The sequence below is a fragment of the Talpa europaea genome (genome assembly GCF_964194135.1).
Source record: "Talpa europaea genome assembly, chromosome: 1".
NCBI lineage: Eukaryota > Metazoa > Chordata > Mammalia > Eulipotyphla > Talpidae > Talpa > Talpa europaea.
Window position 1 is genome coordinate 141,531,770 of NC_140073.1, and position 25,243 is coordinate 141,557,012.

The 25,243-nt window shown below is 38.6% G+C and overlaps 1 protein-coding gene across 1 annotated transcript; it reads left to right on the forward strand.

The window, feature by feature from the left end:
- Positions 1-1,196: 1,196 nt before the first annotated feature.
- Positions 1,197-24,139, forward strand: ATIC (5-aminoimidazole-4-carboxamide ribonucleotide formyltransferase/IMP cyclohydrolase; the record flags this gene model as incomplete). The annotated part of the gene is made up of 15 exons (XM_084259679.1): positions 1,197-1,462; positions 4,285-4,361; positions 6,597-6,663; positions 8,192-8,280; positions 8,571-8,722; positions 9,038-9,194; positions 12,298-12,423; positions 13,214-13,321; positions 14,568-14,653; positions 15,934-16,023; positions 17,284-17,412; positions 19,966-20,058; positions 21,548-21,730; positions 23,539-23,694; positions 24,020-24,139. 15 exons carry the CDS (start codon positions 1,197-1,199, stop codon positions 24,137-24,139), a joined length of 1,899 nt encoding a protein of 632 aa, XP_084115805.1.
- Between the last annotated feature and the right edge of the window lie 1,104 nt (positions 24,140-25,243).

The following is a 25,243-nucleotide window of genomic DNA, read 5'->3' on the forward strand; positions in this document are numbered from 1 at the left end:
TTTACTGATTTTCAATTTAGGCACCATCTTTAAGTGGAGTGCTGCTTGGGTGCCAGCTGTTATAGGACAGCCCCGTTATTGAACGGGTTGCCTGGCTGTGGGTCCTCATCTGCGCCCTTAAAAGGGACTTATTAATACTCCACTACTGGCATACACAAAAGGTTAATAAAGGTTTATTTACAAGGGAAAAGGAAATAAGGAAAATGTACAACTCAGGGAGAAAATAGGGAAATAAAGTCTTTAATATTATCCTACCCGATCCGCCCAACTGGAAACCCAAAGTCACTCTCAGGATTGGCCAGACACTGCGAGCTGGCAGGTAGCCAAAATGGGGGACACCCCCCCCCCCCAAAGCCCATGTGTCTGCCTTTATACCAACTTGGCTGCTTCACCCCACCCTCAGGTCCCAGCCACCTTCCCTTGGGTGGTGATGGGATTTGGAGTTCCCAGTGTCTTTGGCTTTGGCCTGGGGTGGGGGTGGAGTCCACAAAGCCTGTATGGAATTAGCTTTAGGGCATCCTTTTCCCCCTAACCATTTTATCACATGAAAGGTCATTTTCACTTCGTTCTGTCGCTAATGTGTGATCTGCGGAATCATTCACTTCACCTTCAAGCCTTTTTTTAAGTTATTAAAACGGTAGCACGGTAAAGGATTGCCAACATCTTCCCTACCTTTGCCGCTTTATAAACTACTCCTGGTGTTTCTCTCACTTTTATCACCAGCACAGCCTCTGGGGTCACACTGCCTTGGGCCACAGGCTTTTGCTCCCGAGGCCCTCGGGCTGCTACACTTTGGGGTGCGGAGACTAGCTTAAGAGTCGAGGCGCCCCTCCTCTGGTCCTCAGCGCCCCGAGTCGGCTGCCCCGGCCCCGCCCCCCGGGAGAGCGCTGGGGGCTGCGGGTTCTGCTGTCGCGCTGCGCGGCGCAGAGGGACTGCGTCACGTGGCGGTCAGGTGACCGCGCGCCCCGCCCCCGCCCCCGCCCTGCCCGGACCCCCCACGTGCGTCCCGCCGCTTTCCCGCTATCCCGGAAACTCGCCGCCTGCATCCATGGCGCCCGGCCAGCTCGGTGAGCCCCTGCCGATATTTCGCTGCTCCCTCACCCCGGCCCGGCCCGCGGCGGTGCGACTCACGGGAGTCGGGTCCGGGAGGCCCAGGATCTGGGCCTGGGCACTGTGGGCCCCGGGATGGCCTGGAGATGCGTGGCCGCCAGCCCCAGAGCATCCCCCCTCCCCCCCGCAACCCCGATCCACCCCCACAGCACCCCCCCACCCCGCCCCCCACCATCATCCCCGAGGTCTGGAGAACTAAGTGTAAAACACTGCCTTCTCTTTCAGCCTTATTTAGTGTATCTGACAAAACCGGCCTTGTGGAATTTGCCAGAAATCTTACTGCTGTGGGCTTGAATCTGGTCGCTTCTGGAGGGACTGCAAAAGCTCTCAGGGATGCAGGTCTGGCCGTCAGGTAAGGCACAACTTAGTTTTTCTGTAAGTCTGATCGGAACAGAATATGAGCATGTTAACCTCAAAGTAGTGTGTCCCAGGCCCTGTGAGTCCAGCCTTATCGACTCCTTCTGGCTACACCACTTAATAATTTGGCAAAGGAAGAAAGTCAAGCACGGAGACGCTTGATAACTTAAGCTCAGTTTTGAGGAGATAAGGGGTAGAGCCGAGAGTCTTCATTTCAAGCCCGCCTTGTTCTCTACTTCCTTGAAGTTAGTTCAAACAGGCCTTTTGTTATGAAAGAAAAACTCAAGTTATATTTCCCATAATCCACTATTTTGACTGGCTCTTTTATGAAACTACTGACAAGAAGATTCAGATCTTCCTCTTTTCCCTTAGCAAGTCTGGTAACCAAATGAAGGTACAAATCTGTCATTCTGTCATCGACAAGCTGGTCATTGCTTAATGATGGAAAAGAAAGAATGTGCAAAAGATAAATGAAACGAAAAAAGCCATTGGGCAGCTATAATTCACCACAGTGAATTCAGAAGGACATGTCCTTCCTAGATAATATTCTAGAAAAGGAGTGAAAGAACTGCCTGCTTTTTTTGCCATGTGGACAATTTTGCTTTTTACCCTCTTTTCTTTTGTAAATGTCACCCCTAGCCCCCAATATGGGCAGTACATCTCCCTAAATTTGACATAATCAAATGGCAAGATTACTTTTTTTAAGTAAAGGCTTTACACTTTTTGAAGTCTTTTTAAGCTTTTCTCTGATCAGGTTCTCATAGTGGAAGGTGGGGCAGCTATTTCTGAACAGCAGAGGGTTGTGACTCTAACTTCTAGACTGTTCTTTCCAATGGACCCTGTTGAGTCCTATTGTAGGTGCATCCTTCAAATTGAGTAGGTCCTCTTTATCCTGTTTTTTCCCCTCCAAACTTTATTTTATGGAAAAAGTTCAGACAAAATCAAAAGTACAGAGAAAAGTATAATAAACTGTCATGTTGTGTTTCCATCACAGTCTTGTCTGATCTGTAGCCCCACCCACTCCTCATTAACCCCCATAATGGCTGTTTTTTTAAAAAAAAAATTGGCAATATGAACTGATGTTTCTTATTAAAGTATGTTCTCTCACACATGTGTTTGTGCATATTAACTCATGTAATTCTTGTACCAGTTTATTAGTGTAGCAAGTACTATACACATTAAATAATAAAGGAACTAAGGTATATAAAAGTGAAGTACCTTGCCCAGAATTATACAGTTTATACTGCTTACATAGCTAGTTAAAAAAAAAAAAAAAAAGGATAAAGCCAAGGTTTTATCCCAAGAATTTAACTTGTAGATGTTTGGTAAATTGATGGAATTTTAATCAGTGAGTATGCAGCAGTGAGCATACAGAGAATTAATTCTGAAATTATCAGTTGTTACATAAAAATTCATGCTTTTCAGTTACTTCAAATGGTTGTTGTTAATTCTAAGAGTAGATCTGCCTATCTCTCTTTTTTGTGATTAACCTCAGAGACACTGGATTTTTACTTCCTTTATTCCAGGAGAGGGAATTTTGCATTAGAAACCAGGTCATCCATTTGTCAGTTTATTTGTGTGTCTTTGGTTAAACACCAGTCATTTGCAAATGCCCACCTTAATAGGAGAGTCTACCCTGAAAATTCTGTGCCCTTTCAGCAGGATTTACTGCTTTAAAATGTGCATTATTTTTTTTATAAAGGCAATATATATTATTGACCATAGAAAATTTGAAAAATATGGAAAGCCATAAAGAAGGTAATAAAAATGGCTTAAAATTCTGCTTACCATGTTGATGTGTTTCCTTCCAGTGTTTTTTTGGTTTTCTAAGATTTATTTATTTATGCATACAAGAACTAAGGCACAGGCCAGAGGTCGGGGGGTGAGAGGATTCACCAGAGACAGAGTGGGGAACAGAACAGGCAGATTGACTGAAATACACTGCTGAGGGGAGCAGTGGGTGAGACAGGAGAGGTCTGCTGCGGCGTGAGGGTAGCTCCCTGACTGGGGATCGAACTCATGCTGCAGAAGCTGCGGACAGCTTCACAGTGCTGTGCTCAACCCTTGCGCCACCAGGAAGGCCCCCTTCCAGTGTTTTATAATCATAAACTTTATTTCATACCTCACATAGAAATAGTTTTCCTTCTTTTTTTCACTTAACATATTTGTTTTTCATGTCATAAAAATTCTTGTAAATTCTGCCAGAGAGAGGGTTCAGGTTAGTTTGGTGATGTGGCTCAAACTTTAAATATTGTCTTTAATTTGGCCCTGTGTCTGATTTTTTTCCCCACCTTTTTTTTATGTAAAAGTTTTTAAGATTTACATAGTTCAGGCTATCAGTTTTTTTGTTTATTGTTTTGAAAATATTCCTCATATATTTGATTCTGATACTTATATAATTTTTTTAAACACTCCAACTTTTGCTTAATTGGGAATTTATTTTTGTGTGGGCTTAACTAGTTATTCTAAGCCTAACATTTTACCAAACAATGTTTTATTTTTGCATTCATTTGATTCGCCAATTTTATGTGTGTTTAATAATCAATCTGTATTTTTGCTTTTATTTTAAAATGTTTCTGAGGTAAGGATACTTTTAATGTATTTTGTTACATGCTGCCAAATACTTCTCAGGTGAATTTATTTAATAATATCTCATTAGTGTTGCTTGTTTTGTCAGTCTTTGAATTCTGAAAATTAACATTCTGAAAAAGCTCTCCAAATGAGAACAGTAGACTAAATGTTGATAGATGTTTTGAGATAGTGTAAAAATGACAATTCAGCAGAAGCAAAAGCAACTTTCCTTTTATTCATTTGCAGAGATGTCTCTGAGCTGACGGGATTTCCTGAAATGTTAGGGGGGCGTGTGAAAACCTTGCATCCTGCTGTCCATGCTGGTAAGTGGTTGGTACCCTCAATTTAAAACTATCAGTAGTTTTCAGGAATACACAAGTTGAATTTTTTTTTTTTTTTTGAGGTTTGAATTTTTTTTTTTTTTTTTTTATAGAGGCATGCTTTATTTATTTGTTTGCTGGTTTGTTTGTTTGTTTGTTTTGTTTATACAAGCACTGGGTACAGTCAGAAGCGCGGGAGGGTGAGAGAATTCACCAGAGCCAGAGCGGGGAGCAGAGCAGGCAGAAGGACCGAAGGACACTGCTGAGGGGAGCAGCGGGCGGCAGGAGAGGTCTGCGCGCCATGCGGGACCCTCCTCCGGTGGCCGGGGAGCAGCCGGGGATCGAACCAGCGCCGCAGAGGCCGCGCGCAGTTTCGCAACCCAGCGCTCAACCGCTGCGCCACCGGGGAGGCCCTGAATTTTTTTTTTTTAAGATTTATTTATTTATACATGCGCTGGGTACAGTCAGAAGCGCGGAAGGGTGAGAAAACCCACCAGAGCCAGAGCGGGGAGCAGAACAGGCCGAAGGACCGAAGTACACTGCTGAGGGGAGCAGCGGGCAGCAGGAGAGGTCTGCGCGCCATGTGGGATCCTCACCCGTGGCCAGGGATCAAACTGGCGCTGCAGAGGCTGCGGGCAGCTTCGCAACCCAGCGCTCAACTGCTGCGCTACCAGGGGAGGCCCTTGAATTTTTTTTAAAGTTAAAAGTGGTTCTTCTTGCTTTTTTTTTTTTTTTTTAATTTTATTGTTATATTCCCCATACAATTGCAGCCCCCCCATTCTGACCCCAATCCCTCCCCTCCCGCCCCCGCTCCCCTAAAAGTGTCTCTGGTTCATAGTTTTTTGTTGATTTTGATTTTCACTTTCTTATAGTTATTCATTTTCCTGGTCCCTTATTTAAGTTTTCTAGATTCCTGCTATGAGTGAGACCATCCGGTATTTTTCTTTTTCTTTTTGGCTTATTTCGCTGAGCATGATCCCTTCCAGCGCCATCCATGTTGCTGCAAATTGCATGTGTTTATCTTTTTTGAATGCTGAGTAATATTCCATGGTATATATGTACCACATCTTCTTGATCCAGTCATCTATTTTTGGGCATTTGGGTTGTTTCCAAAGCTTAGCTATTGTAAACAGTGCTGCTATAAACATAGGGGTGCAGGTGTTCTTTGGAATTGATGTTTCTGTGTCCTTTGGGTAAATACCTAGGAGTGGAATTGCTGGATCATATGGAAGCTCTATGTTTAGTAGGTCCAGAAATCTCCACACAGCTTTCCACAGTGGTTGGACCAGTTTGCACTCCCACCAACAGTGTAGAAGAGTTCCTTTTTCTCCACACCCTCGCCAGCATTTGTTGTTGCTAGTTTTTTTAATATGTGCCATTCTTACTGCTGTAAGATGGTATCTCATGGTAGTTTTGATTTGCATTTCCCTGATGGCAAGTGATGTTGAACATTTTTTCATATGCCTGTTGGCCATTTGCATTTCCTCTTCAGAGAAGTTTCTTTTTAGTACACAAGTTGAATATTTTGTAGATTAAGTGAAGAAAACGGAAGTCTTAAGCTCAAAAAATATCTGAGGCAATATAAGTTGTATTGGTTCTGTCACATTTGCTGCTAAAATTCATAATACATTAGCATCTGTGTAAAATCTAGTTTTGTTTTTTTGTGCAGTGGAATCAGGTTGTTTTTCCTCTGCTTGCTACTTACTACTCATCACCTGATCACTAATTTGGAGTGGTATGTCTTGCTAGAGTTAATGAAAATATTTAGATTTTTTGTGTAAAAAGACTTTTATCAGAATTCAAACTTGAAGTAGCACAATGTAACTGAGTTTCAAGAGAATACTGTTTCCAGGTGCTTTACTCTTAGTTCATTCATCTGAGACAAGGAATTGCTGTTGACCAAAATGGTTAGAAACAGAAATCATGTTAACTTACCAGTTTCAGTATAGTAAAAGACTGTAAGGCTAAGAATCATCAAATCATCAAATAAGCTACTTATGGGAGCACATAGAGTAATGGAACTGACGACAGTTATGTGGAAATTGCTTTTATATTTTGTTGCTCAAGAAAGAGGCATTGAGGAACTGACACAGAAGATTTTTTTAATATACCCACTATGTGTTTGGTATTGCTAATAAGACAGTGTGAGGGCCATTGACATAATTGATAGGAATATATTGGAAATACGTCGTTTGACTTGTTTTTTGAACCTAATACTTTATAACTTTGTTAACTTAGGAATCTTGGCTCGTAATATCCCAGAAGATAATGCTGACATGGCCAGACTTGATTTCAATCTTATAAGGTAAAGTTTGAAGTTGATTTTTTTAATATATTAAGGATCAAAGATAGAATATGCCAGTGCTTGGTGTTCCTTTCTTAAGATCAAGCTTAGCATTAAGTTTAGTTCTGATCACCTGCTATAAATATTGAGTACCTTCTGTGTGACTTTGTGCTTGTGTAAGCATTTTGGTTTTACTAAGTTTATATTACCAAAATACAAACTTAAACTAAAATCAACTTCTGCTTTTGTAGGGAGTTATAAATTTTAGTATATGCAAACAACTTAGTTATTTGCATAAAGGTATTCACTGATGTACGTACATAAGTATATATATAAAATCTTTATTCAGATATTATTCACTTAGTTATATTTCCCCAATTTATAATTTTGTGGCTTTTCTGTATTCAGCATTGTGCTATTAGAACATAGTCATTACCCCGCCCCAGACAAAAAAACCCATGTCATTAGTAATAATTCCTCATTTTCCCCAACACCCTCTAGCTCTACCAAGGCAGCCTCCAGTCTGTTTCTGTCTCTCTGACTTTACCTACACAGCATTTAGCCATTTATCAGTGGGTGAACATTTGGATTGTCTGCATTTTGGGAATGTTATGAACAATGGGGTTATGCATGTACAAAGTCCTTTATCATGTTGAATAAGTTCCCTTCTATTCTCAGTTTGTTGAGTGTTTATCATGAGTGGGTATTTGAGATGATCAGGTAGGTTAATGATACAGTCTGTTTCATTAACTGATTTGTAGGTGTTAAACCAACCTTACATTTCTGGGGCTTTGTGTGTACCTTTTTCTATTTTACTGGATTCAGTTTACTAGCATTTTATTGAAGATTTTACTATCAGCATTCATAAGACATACTGGTCTATATTTATCTTGTGACATTTTGTCTGGGTTTGGCATCAGGGTAATGGACATTGGGCACTTCTTCTGTTTTTCTCCTTTTTTATTAGTTTTTACAAATTGTGACCAAAGTGCCTGCCCTCTGAGTTCCTCATGTAGCAGTCCCAACAATGGACTCTTCTTCACTGCTTGTTCATTTTAGATTAATTCTGTATTTTAAATTCTTCTTTTGGCTTTGCTATCCCTTTTATAGATGGAATCTCCGAAGACCAAACAGATACTTCACCCTTAAAATGATCCTTTGTTTCTCAATGTTGGGCTCAATCCATTGGAAAAGGGATCTAAAATCAAATTCCTATGTGGTAGTAATCATATTCGAAAATGAGGATGTTATCTGTATCCTTGTATTTTACCTTTCTGTCAGAATTTGAATTGCTTGATGCTTTGGTATAATGGATAGCTAAAGTTGTTCAAATAGCAACATTGTGGCACCTGCAGACTGAAGCCACATCTTTGTGCTCTGCAGCAGTAGAAGGTCCTGAGGTTTTGGTGTAATTGTTAAGCTGTAAAAATATCAGACTTACAGTTTACATTTTAGATCCTTAGGAGTTTTGGTGGATGTTAATTTTCTGTATAGCTGTAAACCACATAAATTGAGTTTTTCATGACAGTTAAATTCCTTTTTGTTGTAGAGTTGTCGTTTGCAATCTGTATCCCTTTGTGAAGACTGTGGCTTCTCCAGATGTAACTGTTGGAGAGGCTGTTGAGCAGATAGATATCGGTAAGTTAGAAAAACCTTTTTTAAAGAGTGATGGAGAAGAGGATTATTCACATTTTAAGTGAGATTTCATTTTGATGCTCACCACTGAGGAGTAGGAAGTAGTTAGTGCTTCCAGATTGTGTTCTGGGGTGACTATAATTCATCTCTATTTTCTGATCTGTTTCTTTGTATAGAGCATTTCATCTGGGTTACCTTTTTTTTTTTAAGAGTTAAAAGTATATAGACAGTGACTTTAATTGAAAGAGGTTAGATTCATCTGAAAGTACAAATTGTCTTTTTGTTCTGCAAAGGTGGAGTCACCCTACTGAGAGCAGCAGCCAAAAACCATGCTCGAGTGACTGTCGTGTGTGAACCAGAGGACTATGCAGCAGTGTCCACCGAGATGCTGAGCTCCGACAGTAAGGACACCTCCTTGGAGACCAGACGCCAGCTAGCCTTGAAGGTGGGTGCGCACTTTAGCTCTTACAGTGTTTGGAAAACCAAGAAGTGTTCAGTCAGCCTGGATTCTGTCCTCCACCCAGGCTCCCAGGGCTGCTATCCAAATGAAGGGACCAGTTAGGAGAGAGAGAGAGTCTGTTTAAAGAGCTAAAGAGAATTGGAAAAGAATTCTTTGTGCTCTTCAGTATTATTTGCTGTCTTTCCAGCACAGGTGTGTGGGGTGTGCGAGGGGGTATCACTGGCTGTGACCTACCTAAAACCATCTTGTCCTCGCTTAGGAAATGCTACTTATGTTTCACAAAACTTAAACTTTTTGCAGGCTTTCACTCATACGGCACAATATGATGAAGCAATATCGGATTACTTCAGGAAAGAGTATAGTAAAGGAGTATCTCAGATGCCCTTGAGGTATGGAATGAACCCTCATCAAACTCCTGCCCAGTTGTACACAATGAATTCCAAGCTTCCCATCACAGGTAAAAGCTGCTGTCTGGGGTTGGGGAGTGGGGGTGGTGTATACACACACCTTTGTATTGTATCTGATGTGGTTTGTGTTTCGAAGATAAAGTAAATTACCTTTATCTGTTTGATTTGGGAATGTCACAAAGAGCAAATTTCTTCTGTTTGGGAGACTTCCATGCTGGGTCATTGTAGTAATTGTTCCTTTAACCCAAAATCCATCCCTCTAGTCTTCATAGTCCTGGTTTCTTTCATCCAGCTCTTGCCTTAAATGTCATCACCTCAAAGCCTTCTCTGAGCACACAAAGTATCTGTTGTCACTGTTTTGCTGCATATCTTGCCTTCTCTCAGTAGGGTGTCAGCTCCCAATAGCAGAAACCCTGTCTATCTTTGTTTATTGCTCTCTGCCCAGTGCGAGAATATCCTGAATGAGTAAGAGGAAACCTGACATTTTTGTACAGATATATATTTGTAAATTTTCCTAAAACACACTGACCTGTTTTACCTCACACATTCCTCCTTATAGTTAATAATCCCCCATGTCTATTCTGAAGCAAAGAAATATTCCCACATGCTTTTAGGTCCCATAGTCCTCATTTTCAGAAATATTTTCATTCAGATTGTATTAAAGTATTTATTCTAGGGTCTATGTTTCTCTCGAAGTTTATGGTATTCTTTGTGATGACAGGGGAGGCCCTGGTCTCCTGTAAGTAGGGATTTCTTGTAACAGAGTCACAGGATTCCTCCCAAACATGTACTTATTTTCGCAGCAGGAAGGCATTTTGCCTTTTCATACGGTTTGAATATTTTCAATGATACAGATACAAAGTACATGTTTGTGTGTGCTTAGAAACAAATTTGAGGGAGAATAAAGAGTTGTGTGTGTGAGTGATCTTAATGACTAGTTTTCTTGTTAGAAACAAGAGTCCTGTTGTTGCATCTATTTAATATACTAAACAACTTTAAACATTTTTCTTTAGTGCTTTTTGTTATGCCTGATCAGTATTAGTGTCATTGAAATGTTGATGTTTGAACAGGATTCTCAACTCTGAAATGTTTCAGAAACCAAGTTTTTTCCCACTTACCACAATTAGCCTTTCTTCCACCTATCACCATTAACCTAACAATCTATAAAAAGAAAGGGGGATGGTGGGAATTGTACTAAGGTGTCTCATTTTATATTTGCATAGTGTATTACTCTATTGGATATTTCATTCTTATTTGCCACTTTTTGCCTGTTTTGTGTCTTATGCCATAAGCTCCACTAGGACCGTCATCTTCATGGTCAAAGGAATTATTTTTTTCAAGTACTTTTTCAAAATAGACTATAATTTTAGAGCAATTTTTAGATTTAGAGGAATATTTTATAGAAACAGTTCTCAGATAATCCCCATAGCCTCCTACCTCCCCTTAGCATTGCCCGTTAGCATCCTGCATTAGTGTGGCAGGCACATTTGTTAGAATTGATAAACTGACACTGATTCATAATTGTTACTGAGATCAGAAACTTACATTCACATTCACTCTGTATTTTTCTGTGTGTCCAGATAAATGTATATTGTCATATATTCACATAAGGTAGTTTTACCACACTAAAATGTTTCTACCTTCTACCTGCGTAACCCTGGCAACCACTGATCTTTATACTCTATAGTTTTCCCATTCCCAGAAGGTCTTATAGTTGTGAGCGTATAATAGATAGCCTTTTTCAGATGACTTCTTTCACTTAGCAATCCACATTTCAGGTTCCTCCATAGTTTACCCATTCCCCTATTGACAGACATGAAAAATGGAAGGACAGTTTTTGGTTGTTATGGACAAAGCTGCTGTAAACATACATATACACGTTTTTGTGAGGACAGAAGTTTTTGTGAGTTTTCAACTCATTTGGGTAAATACCATGTTTCTTGTTGCTATCATTTCTTTTCTAACTTCCCCCATAAGCTCCATGGTGACAGTGGTGGTGGGTGAGGAACTTATTTTATTTATTGATAACATTCCAGATGGACCAATGTGTAACATTATACTAACATTCAGTAAATACTAGGCAATGTTTTGCTTTTGAGAATATCTACTACCAAGATAACACAAAGAAAATAATCATAAATTTGTTTTTAATTAGTGGTCCACTATTTCTATGTGCCAAACTACTTAATATGTGCTTATTCACAAGAGATAATTAACTGCTAATAAAAATTCTGCAATTGTTAATAGACAATGAAAAACTTCGAAGTTCAAGTCTTTTTAACTGCATTTCAATTTTATTATTTTTTTTTAAGTTTTTTTTTTTAATTTTATAGAGGCATGTTTATTTATTTATGTATTTATTTATTTGCTTGTTTTGTTTATACATGCACTGGGTACAGTTAGAAGCGCGGGAGGGTGAGAGAATTCGCCAGAGCAGGGAGCAGAGCAGGCAGAAGGACCGAAGTACACTGCTGAGGGGAGCAGCGGGCCGCAGGAGAGGTCTGCGTGCCACGTGGGACCCTCCTCTGGTGGCCGGGGAGCAGCCGGGGATGGAACCGGTGCCGCAGAGGCTGTGGGCAGGTTCGCAAACCAGCGCTCAACCGCTGCGCCACCAGGGAGGCCCTGCATTTCAATTTTAGAGAGCATGCTGAGTCTGCTCTAAAAGAAGAAAAATCCAACATAAAATTTTCCTCTGCTTTCCTCTTGTTTTCATTTGTAATATTTCTTAAATTGACAAGATTAAGATTTATCCTGTCTCTGTAAGTGCCATAATTACTTACTCTGCATTGAATCATGAAATGGATCCCGGATGATCACTGGTCTTGGCAGACATCCTCTTGCTCTTGAATTTTCATTTGATTTATTTGTAGCTTGACTAAAGTTGGTGCTCTAGTCTTGTGTGTTAATGTGTGTGTTTATGTGTGTATGTAGGCTGTTTTGTTTATATGTTTTGCAAGATGGGTTCAAGCCTCCTGTGCTTTGCTTGCTTTTTCAAATTCTTATATTTTTGTGTATATCTGTTAACCTCTCTATCACACTTAAAATATATTTGTGTAGTCTTGGTCCATGCTTTTATTTTTTAGGAAATATGCATAGATCTGACATTATTGGCACTGCCTGATAACATGTATATATATTCTTGTACATGCATAGTTCTAAATGGAGCTCCTGGATTTATAAACTTGTGTGATGCTCTGAATGCCTGGCAGCTGGTGAAGGAACTCAAAGAAGCTTTAGGCATTCCAGCTGCTGCCTCTTTCAAACACGTCAGCCCAGCAGGTAAAGCACTGCACTCTGGAATGCTCTGCAACTATTTGAAATGCACTTCTATTTAAATTTTTAGAAAGTTGACAAAATCTATGGGAATGTACATATTCTATGAAGTCTGAAATACTTTTGGAGGTAATAGTTTCAATTTACTTATATAAAATCTAATAACACTCATTTACACAATTGTAATTGTGTAACATGAGATAAGCTCAATTTTTTTTGTGTGTAGTAGAAACATGAGATCTGAGAAAATAAAAGTGAAATGATGTACTGCATTATGACTAAATAAATATTTCTCCACATGATTGAAAGTGTTACAGAGTGAACATAAATTTTTCTTATGACACTTTTTCTCTGATTTTTTTATAACCATTCTGTATTTAAGTCAACTTCACAACTAATTTATGTCACCAGTTTTGCTGACAGCCCAACACATAGTTCTCAGATGTTTATTGGATATTAAAATGATGTGAGTGGTGAAGTAATAAATGATCTATGATATCAGGCGGAACAGAGAAAATCAATAATAAAGGAAGCTAGCTTCATACATATGTCTGGTGCTGTCAGACCTTGGTCTGGAAAAGTGTTTTCACAGCCAGAGAGATTTTCCTATCTCCTCACCCTTGCCTGCAACTATATTGTTACTGTTTAATTGTCTGGCCAAATAGATTCTTGTTTAATTTGTCATAAGTGCTAAAGTTATGTTGCATAGACTAGATGTTAAGAAATATGTCTTAGTGTATGAGCTGCAAGTAGTAACCTGGGATTTTTTGGTCTGTTTTATGGTTTTCTGTACCAGGTGCTGCTGTTGGAATTCCACTCAGTGAAGATGAGGCCAAAGTCTGTATGGTCTACGATCTGTATAAAACCCTTACACCCATGTCAACTGCATATGCAAGAGCAAGAGGTCAGAAGAGAGATAGAGTTTTGGGGGGGTTTTCTTGAAAGAAAAAGCAATGTTTTATCCTGAATAGAATAAAACATCCTTTGTTTTAGTATATCCTTTGTTTTAGTATAAGACTTCAAATTATCTTTAACTGTTTTTTACTATACTTAAGAATAATTCTTGGAGTGCCTTGGATTAAATTTGCTTATAAAAGTGTTTAATTTTTTAATGTAATAAATGGAAGCATACTTGGAATTTGGTGCATATAACTTTTGATTAGACTATTGAGTGCACTTGTATTGCTTAACATGACTTAAATTATATGGTTAGACTAACTATACTGAATTCAGTTAGAGTTCTATTTTACGTATTTCAGAAATGCCTAGTTCACAAATTTTGACCACGACTATAACATTTATGGAAGAACATTTAGAAAGTTGATATCATGGTCTTTTTTTGGTATCAGGAGTTGCCTATTATGGCTCCTGTGCTAGATGCAGCCAGTCACCTGTTTTTATATATTCAGTTTGAATATACAGCGCCATGTCCCTTTGTTGTGCTTTGTCAATGGCTGCTTTCAAACTATAACCACATAGTTGAGTCTTGAGCAGAGACAATTGGCTGTAAAATCTAAAAATTTTTTACTATAGGATCCTTCACAAAGAAAGTGTGTCAAATGCTGCTGTAGAAGGTAAAAGAATATCTTATTATTTCAGTTAAATGACTTATTAATCTAAATTTCTTGTAAATTATGACATTAGATTTACAGACTAGATTTTAATTTTTTTTACATCTGAATATTTCATTCTTTATTAAGAATATACATAATACATATATTCTTGTTTTGTTTTGTTTTTTGCGTAAAAGAACTGGGGTGTAGGCCAGAGGTACAAGGGGGTGAGTGGATTCACCAGAGACAGAGTAAGGAGCAGAACAGGCTGCTTTACTGACACTGCTAAGGGGAGCAGCGGGCGAGACAGAAGTCTGCTGTGCCATGTGCGTGAGTTCCCTGGTTGGGGATCAAACTCAGGCCTTAGTGGTGATAGTGCTGAGACTTGACCCCTAAGTCACCAGGAGGGGGCGGGGGCACTATAGTATGTGTGTACATATATATAATATAGCCATATTTCCTTTAATTTTTTTCTTTTCAGCTCCAGTCAATATGATGACAGACTAGGTTTTAAGTGATCACTTTAGTTTTTTAAAAAACATTTTTCTCTGTAAAGATAATTTGCAATAAATACCTCATTTTAATTTTTATCGGTAGGGGCTGATAGGATGTCTTCATTTGGTGACTTTATTGCATTATCTGATGTTTGTGATGTCCCTACTGCCAAAATTATCTCCAGAGAGGTTAGTGGATGGACATTCGTGCATCTTGCTGCATGCATAAATGCTAAAGCTTTATTTGTTCAATGTTAATTGAAACCATAACCTATATTATTTATATTTGTAACATCTGTAAATTTGTTAAAGCTGTCATCTAGAATGTTCACATTTTATGTAGAATATGAATCCTTGACTCAGTTGCAGTTTTGGGATCTAGTGAATTAATAATTTCAAAAAAAGGGTGTTATCCTTTGCTGTTATAGTTATAATTTATATTTTTTAACACAATTAGTATTTTAATGCTAAAAACTGTTTGTGAAGAGGATAGGATGCCATGTAATAGTGAACCTTACTATAAATTTCTCTAGGTCCATAATAAGAAGCTGTGTAATAGAGAAAACTATAAACTACTATCCTTTGCTGTTATAATTTATATATTTTTAACACAATTAGTATTTTAATGCTAAAGTGAACTGTTTGTGAAGAGGATAGGATGCCATGTAATAGTGAACCTTATTATAAATTTCTCTAGGTCTATAATGAGAAGCTGTATAATAGAGAAAACTATAAACTACTCTTAAAAACTAACCCCCATCAGTTAGATGCTGAACAAGCCTTACAGAAAGTTGGAGGTGTTAGAGATGAAGAGACAGAAAGTTAAAGAAAGACGGTAGCTCAGATAACTGAGAGGTAAATCTTCAGTAGAAATGAAGGTTAAACCAGTGTGTGGTTGACAGTATTTAGTTGCTCTAGGGGTTCTTCTCATGATGACTGTCATCCCCACTGCAGGGAGCTGACATGCTGTGTTATAGGTTACAGCACAAAGCTTTGGAGCATGAGCTGTGACTTTTGTGTTTTTACTTACGAGATGTTAGCTCGCCATTTAATCTGATCCCTGTCTTGCTGTTGGGGAACATACCTTGCCTGAGGTCATACAGCCTGGCACTGGCAGAACCAGGGCTAGAATGTTCTCTTTCTAGTGCAAAACTTCACCCATGAACAGAATAAAAAATAATTTTTCTTCCTAAGGTGCACACATTAGAGTGCATCATTCACATATTCTTAATTAAAAGTGAAACAGCTAACCAAAAACTTTGAATGGGTAGCAGATGAGAAAAGGTCACCTGCAGAGCTGTATTCTAGCATAGGCTTATCTTTTCTAAGTAGAACATTAATATTATCTGTTGGAGATAGAAACCAGAAAATACTGCTGCATTGTTTAAGGCAGGTAATTGTCTCTACATTGTTCTAGAGGTGTTCTCTACTTTGCTCTGAATAGAAGTTAATATTTAATGTATTTATAGGTATCTGATGGCATTGTTGCCCCAGGATATGAAGAAGAAGCTTTGCAAATACTTTCTAAAAAGAAAAATGGAAGCTACTGTGTTCTTCAGGTTAGTTTAGTTCATGTTTGAAACAATTTTGCTCTTGTTTTCCACTCATCCCCCAGGTGTAATCTTCCCTTTATACTGACATTCTCCTAATAGACCCCTCTTTCTGGAATTTTCATTATGCTTGATCCTAGTTCTTTCCTCCCCATTAATATTTGGTTTAAGAAGAGGATGGCTTCCTAACCCTTAATTAAATTTTTTGAGATTTAGTATATTAATATTTTGAAATAATAATCAGCTTTTTATTCAAAAGGTATTAAAGGTTATTTGATGCAAAGTTTCCTCTTCCTTCCTTTCTGTTGCTCTTACTAATCATTTTTAGAAGTAACTAGAGCTTTAAATTTCTTGCTTGTCTTTCCTTAAGTAGTCTATACTTATTCAGCAGATATTTGCATTTTTTTTTTTCTATTCTTTTTTTCCCCCACTAAAACAAATGCAAGCTGCTTCACTGCCTTGGAAATGTGTACTCTATATGGCGGGTCACCAGTCGATAGCTATTGTGTACACTTGTGAATAACCTTGGGGGTAGTCCTAGAGGGACCGGTCTTAGGCAGCTTTCCCCCACGTCGTACTGTCTTCTCAGTTCAAACTTGGAAGAGGAAGATAACAATGAATGACATACGTGCCCTTTGAAATAACAAAGGCACAGACTACAGGTCCTATTTCCCTCCTTTTAATTTTTCAATTCAAGTATTAGCTAGGTATTTGTAATAGATTTTTGGAAAGAAGGAAAATTACAATTAAATTTTTGTGCCACTGCTTGTGTTTTAGCAAATCTATTCTTAAGGCTGATCTTTAAAAAGGAGAACAGTCACATCACTTAACGATGGGCAATTTCATCATTTTGCAAACATCGTAGAGTGTAATTACACACGATGGTCTAGTCTGTTATGCTGTGGAGACCGACATTAAATATTCACTCAGTTGTTCACCAGAACATCAATAAGCAGTGCATGGCTGTGTATAGATAGTGCTTTTAGTTGGTGTAAACAAAAATGCACTCACTGAAATCACTGGTTTAATATGTTTGGTATAAATTGTAAAACTATAGTGTGGTTAAACCTATAAAAATTTTTGGACCAAAATATATTGGTGCCCAAACATATTATCACAACCATACTGACTGAAATGAACTTACACATACTTAAACCTAAAAAAAAATGCATATAACCTTCACAAAATGAAATCTTTTGTACAGAATTAAATGAAAAATTTTGAGGGATGTAAATACATTGTTTTTAACCCTTTAAATTTGTATCATAGATGGACCAGTCTTACAAACCAGATGAGAATGAAGTTCGCACTCTCTTTGGTCTTCGTTTAAGCCAGAAGAGAAATAATGGTATCATTGACAAGTCATTATTTAGCAATGTTGTTACCAAGAATAAAGATGTAAGTCTGAAAATAATTTAAATTGAATGTTCTGAATTCGGTAGACCTGTTTCTAATACTTAAAAGTTTATGTCTTTATTATAAAGTCCTTCTTTAAAACTGGTCAATATGCAAACAGCTGGGATATCTTTGGGTCATGAGGAAATTTTATAAGCTTAAAAATGAATGGAAGACCATATATATACTTGTGCAGGGATATCTGTCTTCCATTTTACAAAAAGGGGGTCATATCTTTTATAATTCTGTCTTTAACTTGTTTTTTTTCCATGCACCAAAATACAGAATGTGTTTCACACATTGCTGTGTGAAAGGCCACGTATAGATGTACCATGATGAATATTTTAAGTTGTTCCATCTTCAGTGCTATGATCAGTGTTTGCATGTAGAGAAGTTTTTTGCTCCTGTGCTCTTTGTCATCTTTTAGGAAGGACATAATCCTAGGATAATGTGACTTTGAAAAAATTGACACATATGATATTTAATACACATTTCACCCTATGGGGGGGTGACTGTCAACTGTTGTAGGGGTTACATTAAAGTTTTTGCTCAAGGTTACACCTTATACCATCAGGAAATGGTGAAATACCTTAATTGGACCTTCATTTTAAGAGTTTGGCTGGGTCTAACATTGACGATTTTCAGTACTGTGGATGTGTCACTCCACTGACTTTTAGTCTTTTCTGTTAGTATTTTTGATTGAGTGCCGAGGGTTGGCTATGAAAAAGCGGTAGAAAGATTTTGAGGGTCTGGATGGTATTATTTTTCCCCCAGAGAGTTTACTTCTTTTGGCAGCAGATCAGGTGGAGGCAATCATCCTCATCCAGTCAGGAATGGAGATGATTTGAATTTGAGCTTCAGTGTTTGTGAGGACCTGTCTGTTTATGGCTCATCCCTGTGCTGCTGAAAAGTCTGGGCGTCCACTATATCTCTGTTTCCTGGTGTCGATTCTGAAGTCCATTTTGCCCTTTCTTCCTGAAAGACTGCCGAAGCTGTGCTCAGCTCATTTACCTTTAAGTTTATTGTCTGTGAGTGGAAAATGCCTTGAGGGGAATATCATTGATAGACTCATTTCTTCCTGCTTCTTTTATCTCTGGGATCTTTGCCCCTCTGTACTTGCTATTTTATTTGCTCTGTGTCTGGCTTTTCTTTTTGTTCCTCGAAGGGAATTATTCTCTTAACAAGTCATTCACTGTAACAGTTGCAAAATGAGGAGCTGCGATTTGTTCTCAGGTCTGACTCCTGAGGCATTTATAGAATTGCTGAAAATAAACTCTAAGATCTTACATTTTCTCCTGTTAGTAAATATATGTTGATTAAGATCTGATCATTGTTTGATTTAGTAGTCTTCCATTTTGATGTTTAAAATTAATGGTACCGTGAAGTAAAGGAACGTGTGAGTGTTATGTTGGAAATAGCTTTCAGCCTTTTGGAATCTGTTCCTTTGTGCTGTGAGTTGCTGCTAGTGGTGTCACTTTAAGCAGCTCACAGTGAAGTGAGGCACTTTTCTTATTAATCTGATTGGTTAATGTGTTTTTAAAAATACTAAAAGGGTATTCTTTTAGATTCCATGTGTTGAGGCTCTTTTTTAAGTTTTCCCTGTAGGTTTATAGGTGTTGGACTAATAAATAATTCATCAGTATTTAATAGTTTTGTACTTCTGGCTACTAGTGTGGATTCTTTTTTTTTTTTTTTTTTCCCCTAACAGGGATTGAAAAATGATGTTAATTGATCTTTTATCTAATTTTTTTTCTGCTTGCTTCATGTGTATATTGAATGGAAATTTTGAAACATAAGGATGAGAATTATGGTTTCATCTTCTGTCTTCCCCTCCATCTTTTTAAGCAGCTATTTGTTACCACGCTAGCCTCAGGAACATCAAAAAGTGTTTAATTTGATGGAATCTGATTTATCATTTTTTCATTTCACTAATTCATTCCATAACTGCTGTTTATATCTTTTGCCCACTTAGTATCCAAACATTCCCTTTTCCATTTGTATTTGTTCATTATATTTATAATATTAATGTTTTTTATTCTGTTTGGACTAATAGTTTACAGTGCATTTTTGAACAGTTTCCTACAATTTTTGAAACAAAGCATAAAATGACTGTAATTTAATTTTCCCTAAAAACAGCCTTGGCTATGTGCAGGCATCATAGTTACTTGTAATGGCTATGAAAATTATTCTCGGTTTTATTTTCTGAGCATATGTTTTCTTTCTTATATCTCTAGACATTTGTTAGGACTTCGAATGTCAGTTTTAGAGAGGATATAGTACTTTATATCAGGTGATATGTAAACAGGTGTAAGCCTAAGTTGCTGCAAAACAGCATCAGCTCAAGACTGTGATGCATTAGGCATTGTGCTCAGTGTCAGGACGGACATCTTAAATATCAGTCTTTTCAGTAAAACATGGTAGTGCTTAGAATGAACAGATAATTTCACTATGTCCTTTGAAAGGTGTAATTATAGGTGGTTAGGATAAATGATGTGTAAGATGCTTACAGTTAAGTGAAGCTTAAAAAGGCCAATGTGATTGATGTTCTGTGTTCAGTTGCCAGAATCTGCACTCCGAGATCTCATTGTCGCCACCATTGCTGTCAAGTATACTCAATCTAACTCTGTGTGTTACGCCAAGAATGGTCAGGTAACCAAGCTGCTGCTCACCTGGGGCGGGGCGGGAGTTTTTATGAAATGTTATTAAAAAGCTATCTGCCTCAGATACTAGGCCACTTTGAAAGGGGAAATTTGCTAAGAATTTCTCATCTGGGTTTGTTAGTATTTGCTCATCAGTAAATGAGCGGATTATTAAAGTATGTGTCCTGGGAACTAAGTATTAAATTAGTCATACTGCTTCTTACCTAGATTGTATTGGTACATTATGATTAGTGGGACTCTAATTAAGCTGCTACATTATGGTCTTACCCTCTTCCTCTCTGTTGGTAGTATTTCCAGTATAGGGTGAGTAGAGAAAGGTACTGCCACTAGCCAGCTCACATTTGCAGCTTGAAGAGTATTTTCACCTATTTTTCCTTCAGTCATTTTACCTAGGAGTTAATGTGATCTTTCAAAATCAGGTTTGCTGAGATATCAGATGATTTCACCTATATGTGGGATATGAAGAAATAAAACAAAGCAGCAGAGAAAACTAAACCAAAATAAACTCTAGAAATCTAGCTGCAGGATTGAGGCTGCCAGAAATGGGGTGGGGGGGAGGGAAGTAGGGTGGAGGCAATAAAGGGGAGAAAAGGCCCGATCAACTATGAACTATAGTAGAGGACTATGGGGGCTTCAGTGGTATGGTAACATACATCTGAAGAAGTGTGACCCTGTTCCCCTCATACAGTATTATAAACCAATATTATATCATCGATTTAAAGAAAGATACAAATTGGAAAAAAATCAGGTTTACTGATGCATAATTTGTATATAGTAAAGTTTACCCTAAAGTGTAGAATTTAACTAGTTTTTGCATTGGATAGTTAGTTGTGTGACCACTGCAGCAGCAACACATTGAATATATGTTTTGCCCTCTGATGTGAAGCAAGATGTCTCCCCAGTGCACTAAGCCACAGAACACAGGACTGATCAGCTTGTCAGTTAGGCCTTTCCCAACTACAGGGGTACCTGTTTTTGCTGTACTTCAACAACCTTGTCAGCCCTTTTTACAGTTTGTTAAGCTCTTCTCTTGGCATTCATTAGCTTTATTTGGCCCATAAATGGGAGGGTGGGTAGATATTAATCAATATGACCTGTAAAACTTTCAAATTCAGAATTTTACTGATTACTGAATGTTAAAACATTGCTACTCTCTAATTACAAAAACCTAAGAAATTGTAACTACTGGCCCTTGGGCTTAGGTTCCATAAAGACCATGTTTTACCATTGGTATCTGGGAGTTCTAGAAACTTACAAAATATTAATGGCCACATTTCAGGTGTCACTGAACAGGTAAAAATAGTTATAAACCTCTTACCTTTACCCATTAATGACTTAAAAATTACTTTTATTTCTCTCATGGTGGCCTGATATTTTCTTCCACAAAATTGATAGATCTGGGAGAATAGGCACAGAACATCTGTGAAGCAAAGTATGTTAGTGAGAGAGGTTTTTATTTGAATGTCCGTGTTCTCCAGGTTATTGGCATCGGAGCAGGACAGCAGTCTCGGATACACTGTATGAGGCTCGCAGGGGATAAGGCGAACTATTGGTGGCTCAGACATCATCCTCAAGTGCTTTCAATGAAATTTAAAACTGGAGTGAAGAGAGCAGAAATCTCCAATGCCATCGATCAATATGTTACTGGAACTATCGGCGAGGTACAAAAAGTCTTTTCTGTGTGGCAGACTTTACCTTCACAACAGAGAGAAAAAGGCATTTATTCAGAAATTCTGTATTACCTAGTTGTTAATCTAAACTTCTTATTCATTTCCCATTGCTTTCTGTTTCATTTCACTTTCTTCATGGTTCTTCAGATCTTTCTGGCACTATCAACCTCGTTCTCCATCTTTAAAATTATAACCATTATTTTAGTCTTGGTATTTGTGCTTCACTTGTTGATGGCAGCACTGTTCCCCCCACCATGAGGGTCTGTCATTGTGCCAGACGTAATACTTAGCACGTGGTAGGTGTGTGTTCATCATTAAGCACTAACTTCCTGATGGCAGGTTATCATTGTCTTTCTGCTCTTCCCCACCCCACATTTTCTGCAAGTGCCAGTAACAGCTCAACGTGTACTTGTTACATTTCATGTTCTCTAATGTCTTCTGTTTTGAAGAAGATATCTGGCAGCATTGAAGTGTAAATATCAGGTAGCCTGCCAAAGAGTGGGCTTTAGCCAATTTATAGACAGACCAGATGCTTCACAAATACTGGATGGAACGGAATAGAAAAGAGAGAAGTGTGGTAATCAAAAACTCAGTGATGGGCCTCCCTGGTGGCGCAGCGGTTGAGTGCTGGGTTGTGAAGCTGCCCGCAGCCTCTGCAGCGCCGGTTCGCTCCCCGGCCACTGCAGGAGGGTCCCACATGGCGCTCAGACCTCTCCTGCCGCCCGCTGCTCCCCTCAGCAGTGTACTTCAGTCCTTCTGCCTGCTCTGCTCCCCGCTCTGGCTCTGGTGAATTCTCTCACCCTCCCGCGCTTCTGACTGTACCCAGTGCTTGTATAAATAAATAAATAAATCTTTAAAAAAAAAAAAAAAAAACTCAGTGATCTTTCAAGGGAGCAAATCAACTTGAAGTTAGCTGTTCAGGGACAGGAACCCATGACATAAGCGTCATTGAAGATCGTGCCTTGTAACCATGAAGTGCTTAAAAATAGCCTTTTCTACCTTAATTCTTGACATTTCTCTGTTTAATATCACCCAGCAAAATCCTGCTAATAGTCCTGGAGGAGTCTTTATGTGTGAACAAAATAAGAATGTTCTGTTTAAGCCAAAAATGTCATCCAAAAATGGAAGCATTTTTTAAAAATATGAATACCATGGGGCCTCCCTGGTGGCCTAGGGGTTGAGTCTTAGCGTTATTAAGCTATCACCTTGGCGGCCTGAGTTTGTTCCTGGGCCAGGGAGCTCACCCACATAACACAGCAGACCTCTCCTGTCTCACCCTCTGCTCCCCTCAGCAGTATACTTCAGTAGATTCACCTGTTCTGCTCCCCACTGTCTCTGCTGAACCCTCTCACCCTCCACACCTCTGGCCTACACTCCAGTTCTTCTGGACAACAGAGATGGGTTGTTATGTTTTAATTTCTGTAAGACTGGCTATAAACTTGAGACAGACTGTTGTTTAAATGTAGTCCTAGAATGTCCATCATGTTTGCTTGCTTTGATACAGGGATAAAATTAGTTGATTTAATAATTTAGGCAGAGTTTAAAGAAGAAAATATATTTGGAATAAAATGATTTAGGAGGTAAATTGTCTTCATTTGGTACACTTAAGATTTTTTTCCTTAATGAAATGTTCAAAGCATTAAAAAAAAGAATTTAGATGTAAGAACTTGAATGAGTCATTTTTTATAATTAAGAAGTCTAAGGAGAAGGGCCCATGTGCCTTCGGGTATTCTGATATTCTGACTTGTATCAGGTAGTGCTAAGGTACTAAAGTACATTTCTCTCCCACCCCCAACCAGGATGAAGATTTGGAAAAATGGAAGGCGCTGTTTGAGCAGGTTCCTGAATTATTAACCGAGGCCCAGAAGAAGGAATGGATTGACAAACTTAGTGAAGTTTCTGTCAGCTCTGATGCCTTCTTTCCTTTCAGGGATAATGTAGACAGAGCTAAGAGGGTACGTATGAATCGGTGTGCATTAGTGTGGAACTGATCAATATGTAGAAATTATTTCAGAAATTCTGTGTATGACTTTTAAGTTCTGCAAGTTAATATATTCAGGCTTTGGCAGTGTGATACATCAGAAATATTTAGAGAATCATTCTCACTCTCCATCTGATGTATGGATAACACAAATTCTATTATTTTGCCTTTTTGACAGAGTGTATCCATCTACAGTGTGTGAATTCACCATTAACTTAACGCTTATTCAAGTGGGATGTTGATTTTTGTGTTTTAGCATAAAACTTTGTTTTGAGAGTCAGTATCTATTGTTTCCTCAGAGTGGTGTGGCGTACATTGCTGCCCCTTCCGGCTCTGCTGCTGACAAAGTTGTGATTGAGGCTTGTGATGAACTGGGAATAATCCTCGCTCATACCAGTCTTCGGCTCTTTCACCATTGAGTTCATCAAACATTATTGTCTGGTTTGTTTATGTGTAGGTGAAAATGATGTGTGACATTTTGAGAACATCTTTTTGAAAACAGTAAAATATTAAATTTTAGTAATCTTGCATCTGTAGTGTTGAGTGGTTATACTTAATTTCACTCTTTAGAGTGGCATATATTCCATACATTTATTTGTGTAGAGGAAATACACAAAATCCCTCCTGGAGCTCAGTTCACCCCAAAACATAACCTGGTAAAAAATAATAAAAATCCCTAAATAAGCCAAAGAAACTGGGCAGCCACCCATGCAGATGGCACAAGTGCCTTAAATCCTCCCTAGTTTCCACATAGATGATTCTGCTCTTACGAGTTTCTTTTATTGTTCTAAAATAACTTGGCTGTTTACCTTCTAAACAAACAGCAGATTATAACATTCTAGATAAACCAGAACTTCAGAAGGGATTAATAAATCTTCTGTTGGCCTGATACAAGGATAATACCAGTAGATATTTTCCCTGTGTGTGAAATGAAAGATTTCAGCCAGCCCTTGTTGTCCCCTCTGGAGCTGCATAAAAATGTAATCAATGTTAGGTGCCCAAAAATGACCCAATATACTATTTATAGATTTAAGACTGAAGGGCCTGGTGGGAGGCAGTGCCTTCCTGCATGAGGACAGAATGGTGCACTAAGTTACCTGTGCTGGGGTCCAAAATGATCACACGTTATCCCTGAGGCCAGCTAAAACCTCCTCTCATCTTTCATCTTAACAGATGAGTCCTATTCTTCCTGTGCATTTAACTGACCTCCTTCCTGAACTTAAAAGATCATCCTTCTGTCCTATTGAGTAATTATCCAGCCCTGTGTGCTACCATCCCACATCGAAACAAGGCTGACTTTTATGACCAATAAAATGCTGTCAAAAAAAGTGTGACTTCTGAGGCTAGGTCATAAAGGCTCTGCTACTTGAGATGTAGTTTCTTGCATTGCTTGCTGTGAGCTAGCCAGTGTCGTGTTGTAAGGACATGTGATCTGCTCCCTACAAGGAAAGAGCATCTCTCCAACACTACCTGCGAGTTGTAAGACTGAGAGCCACTTCAGACGTGGTCCTTTAGCCCTTACG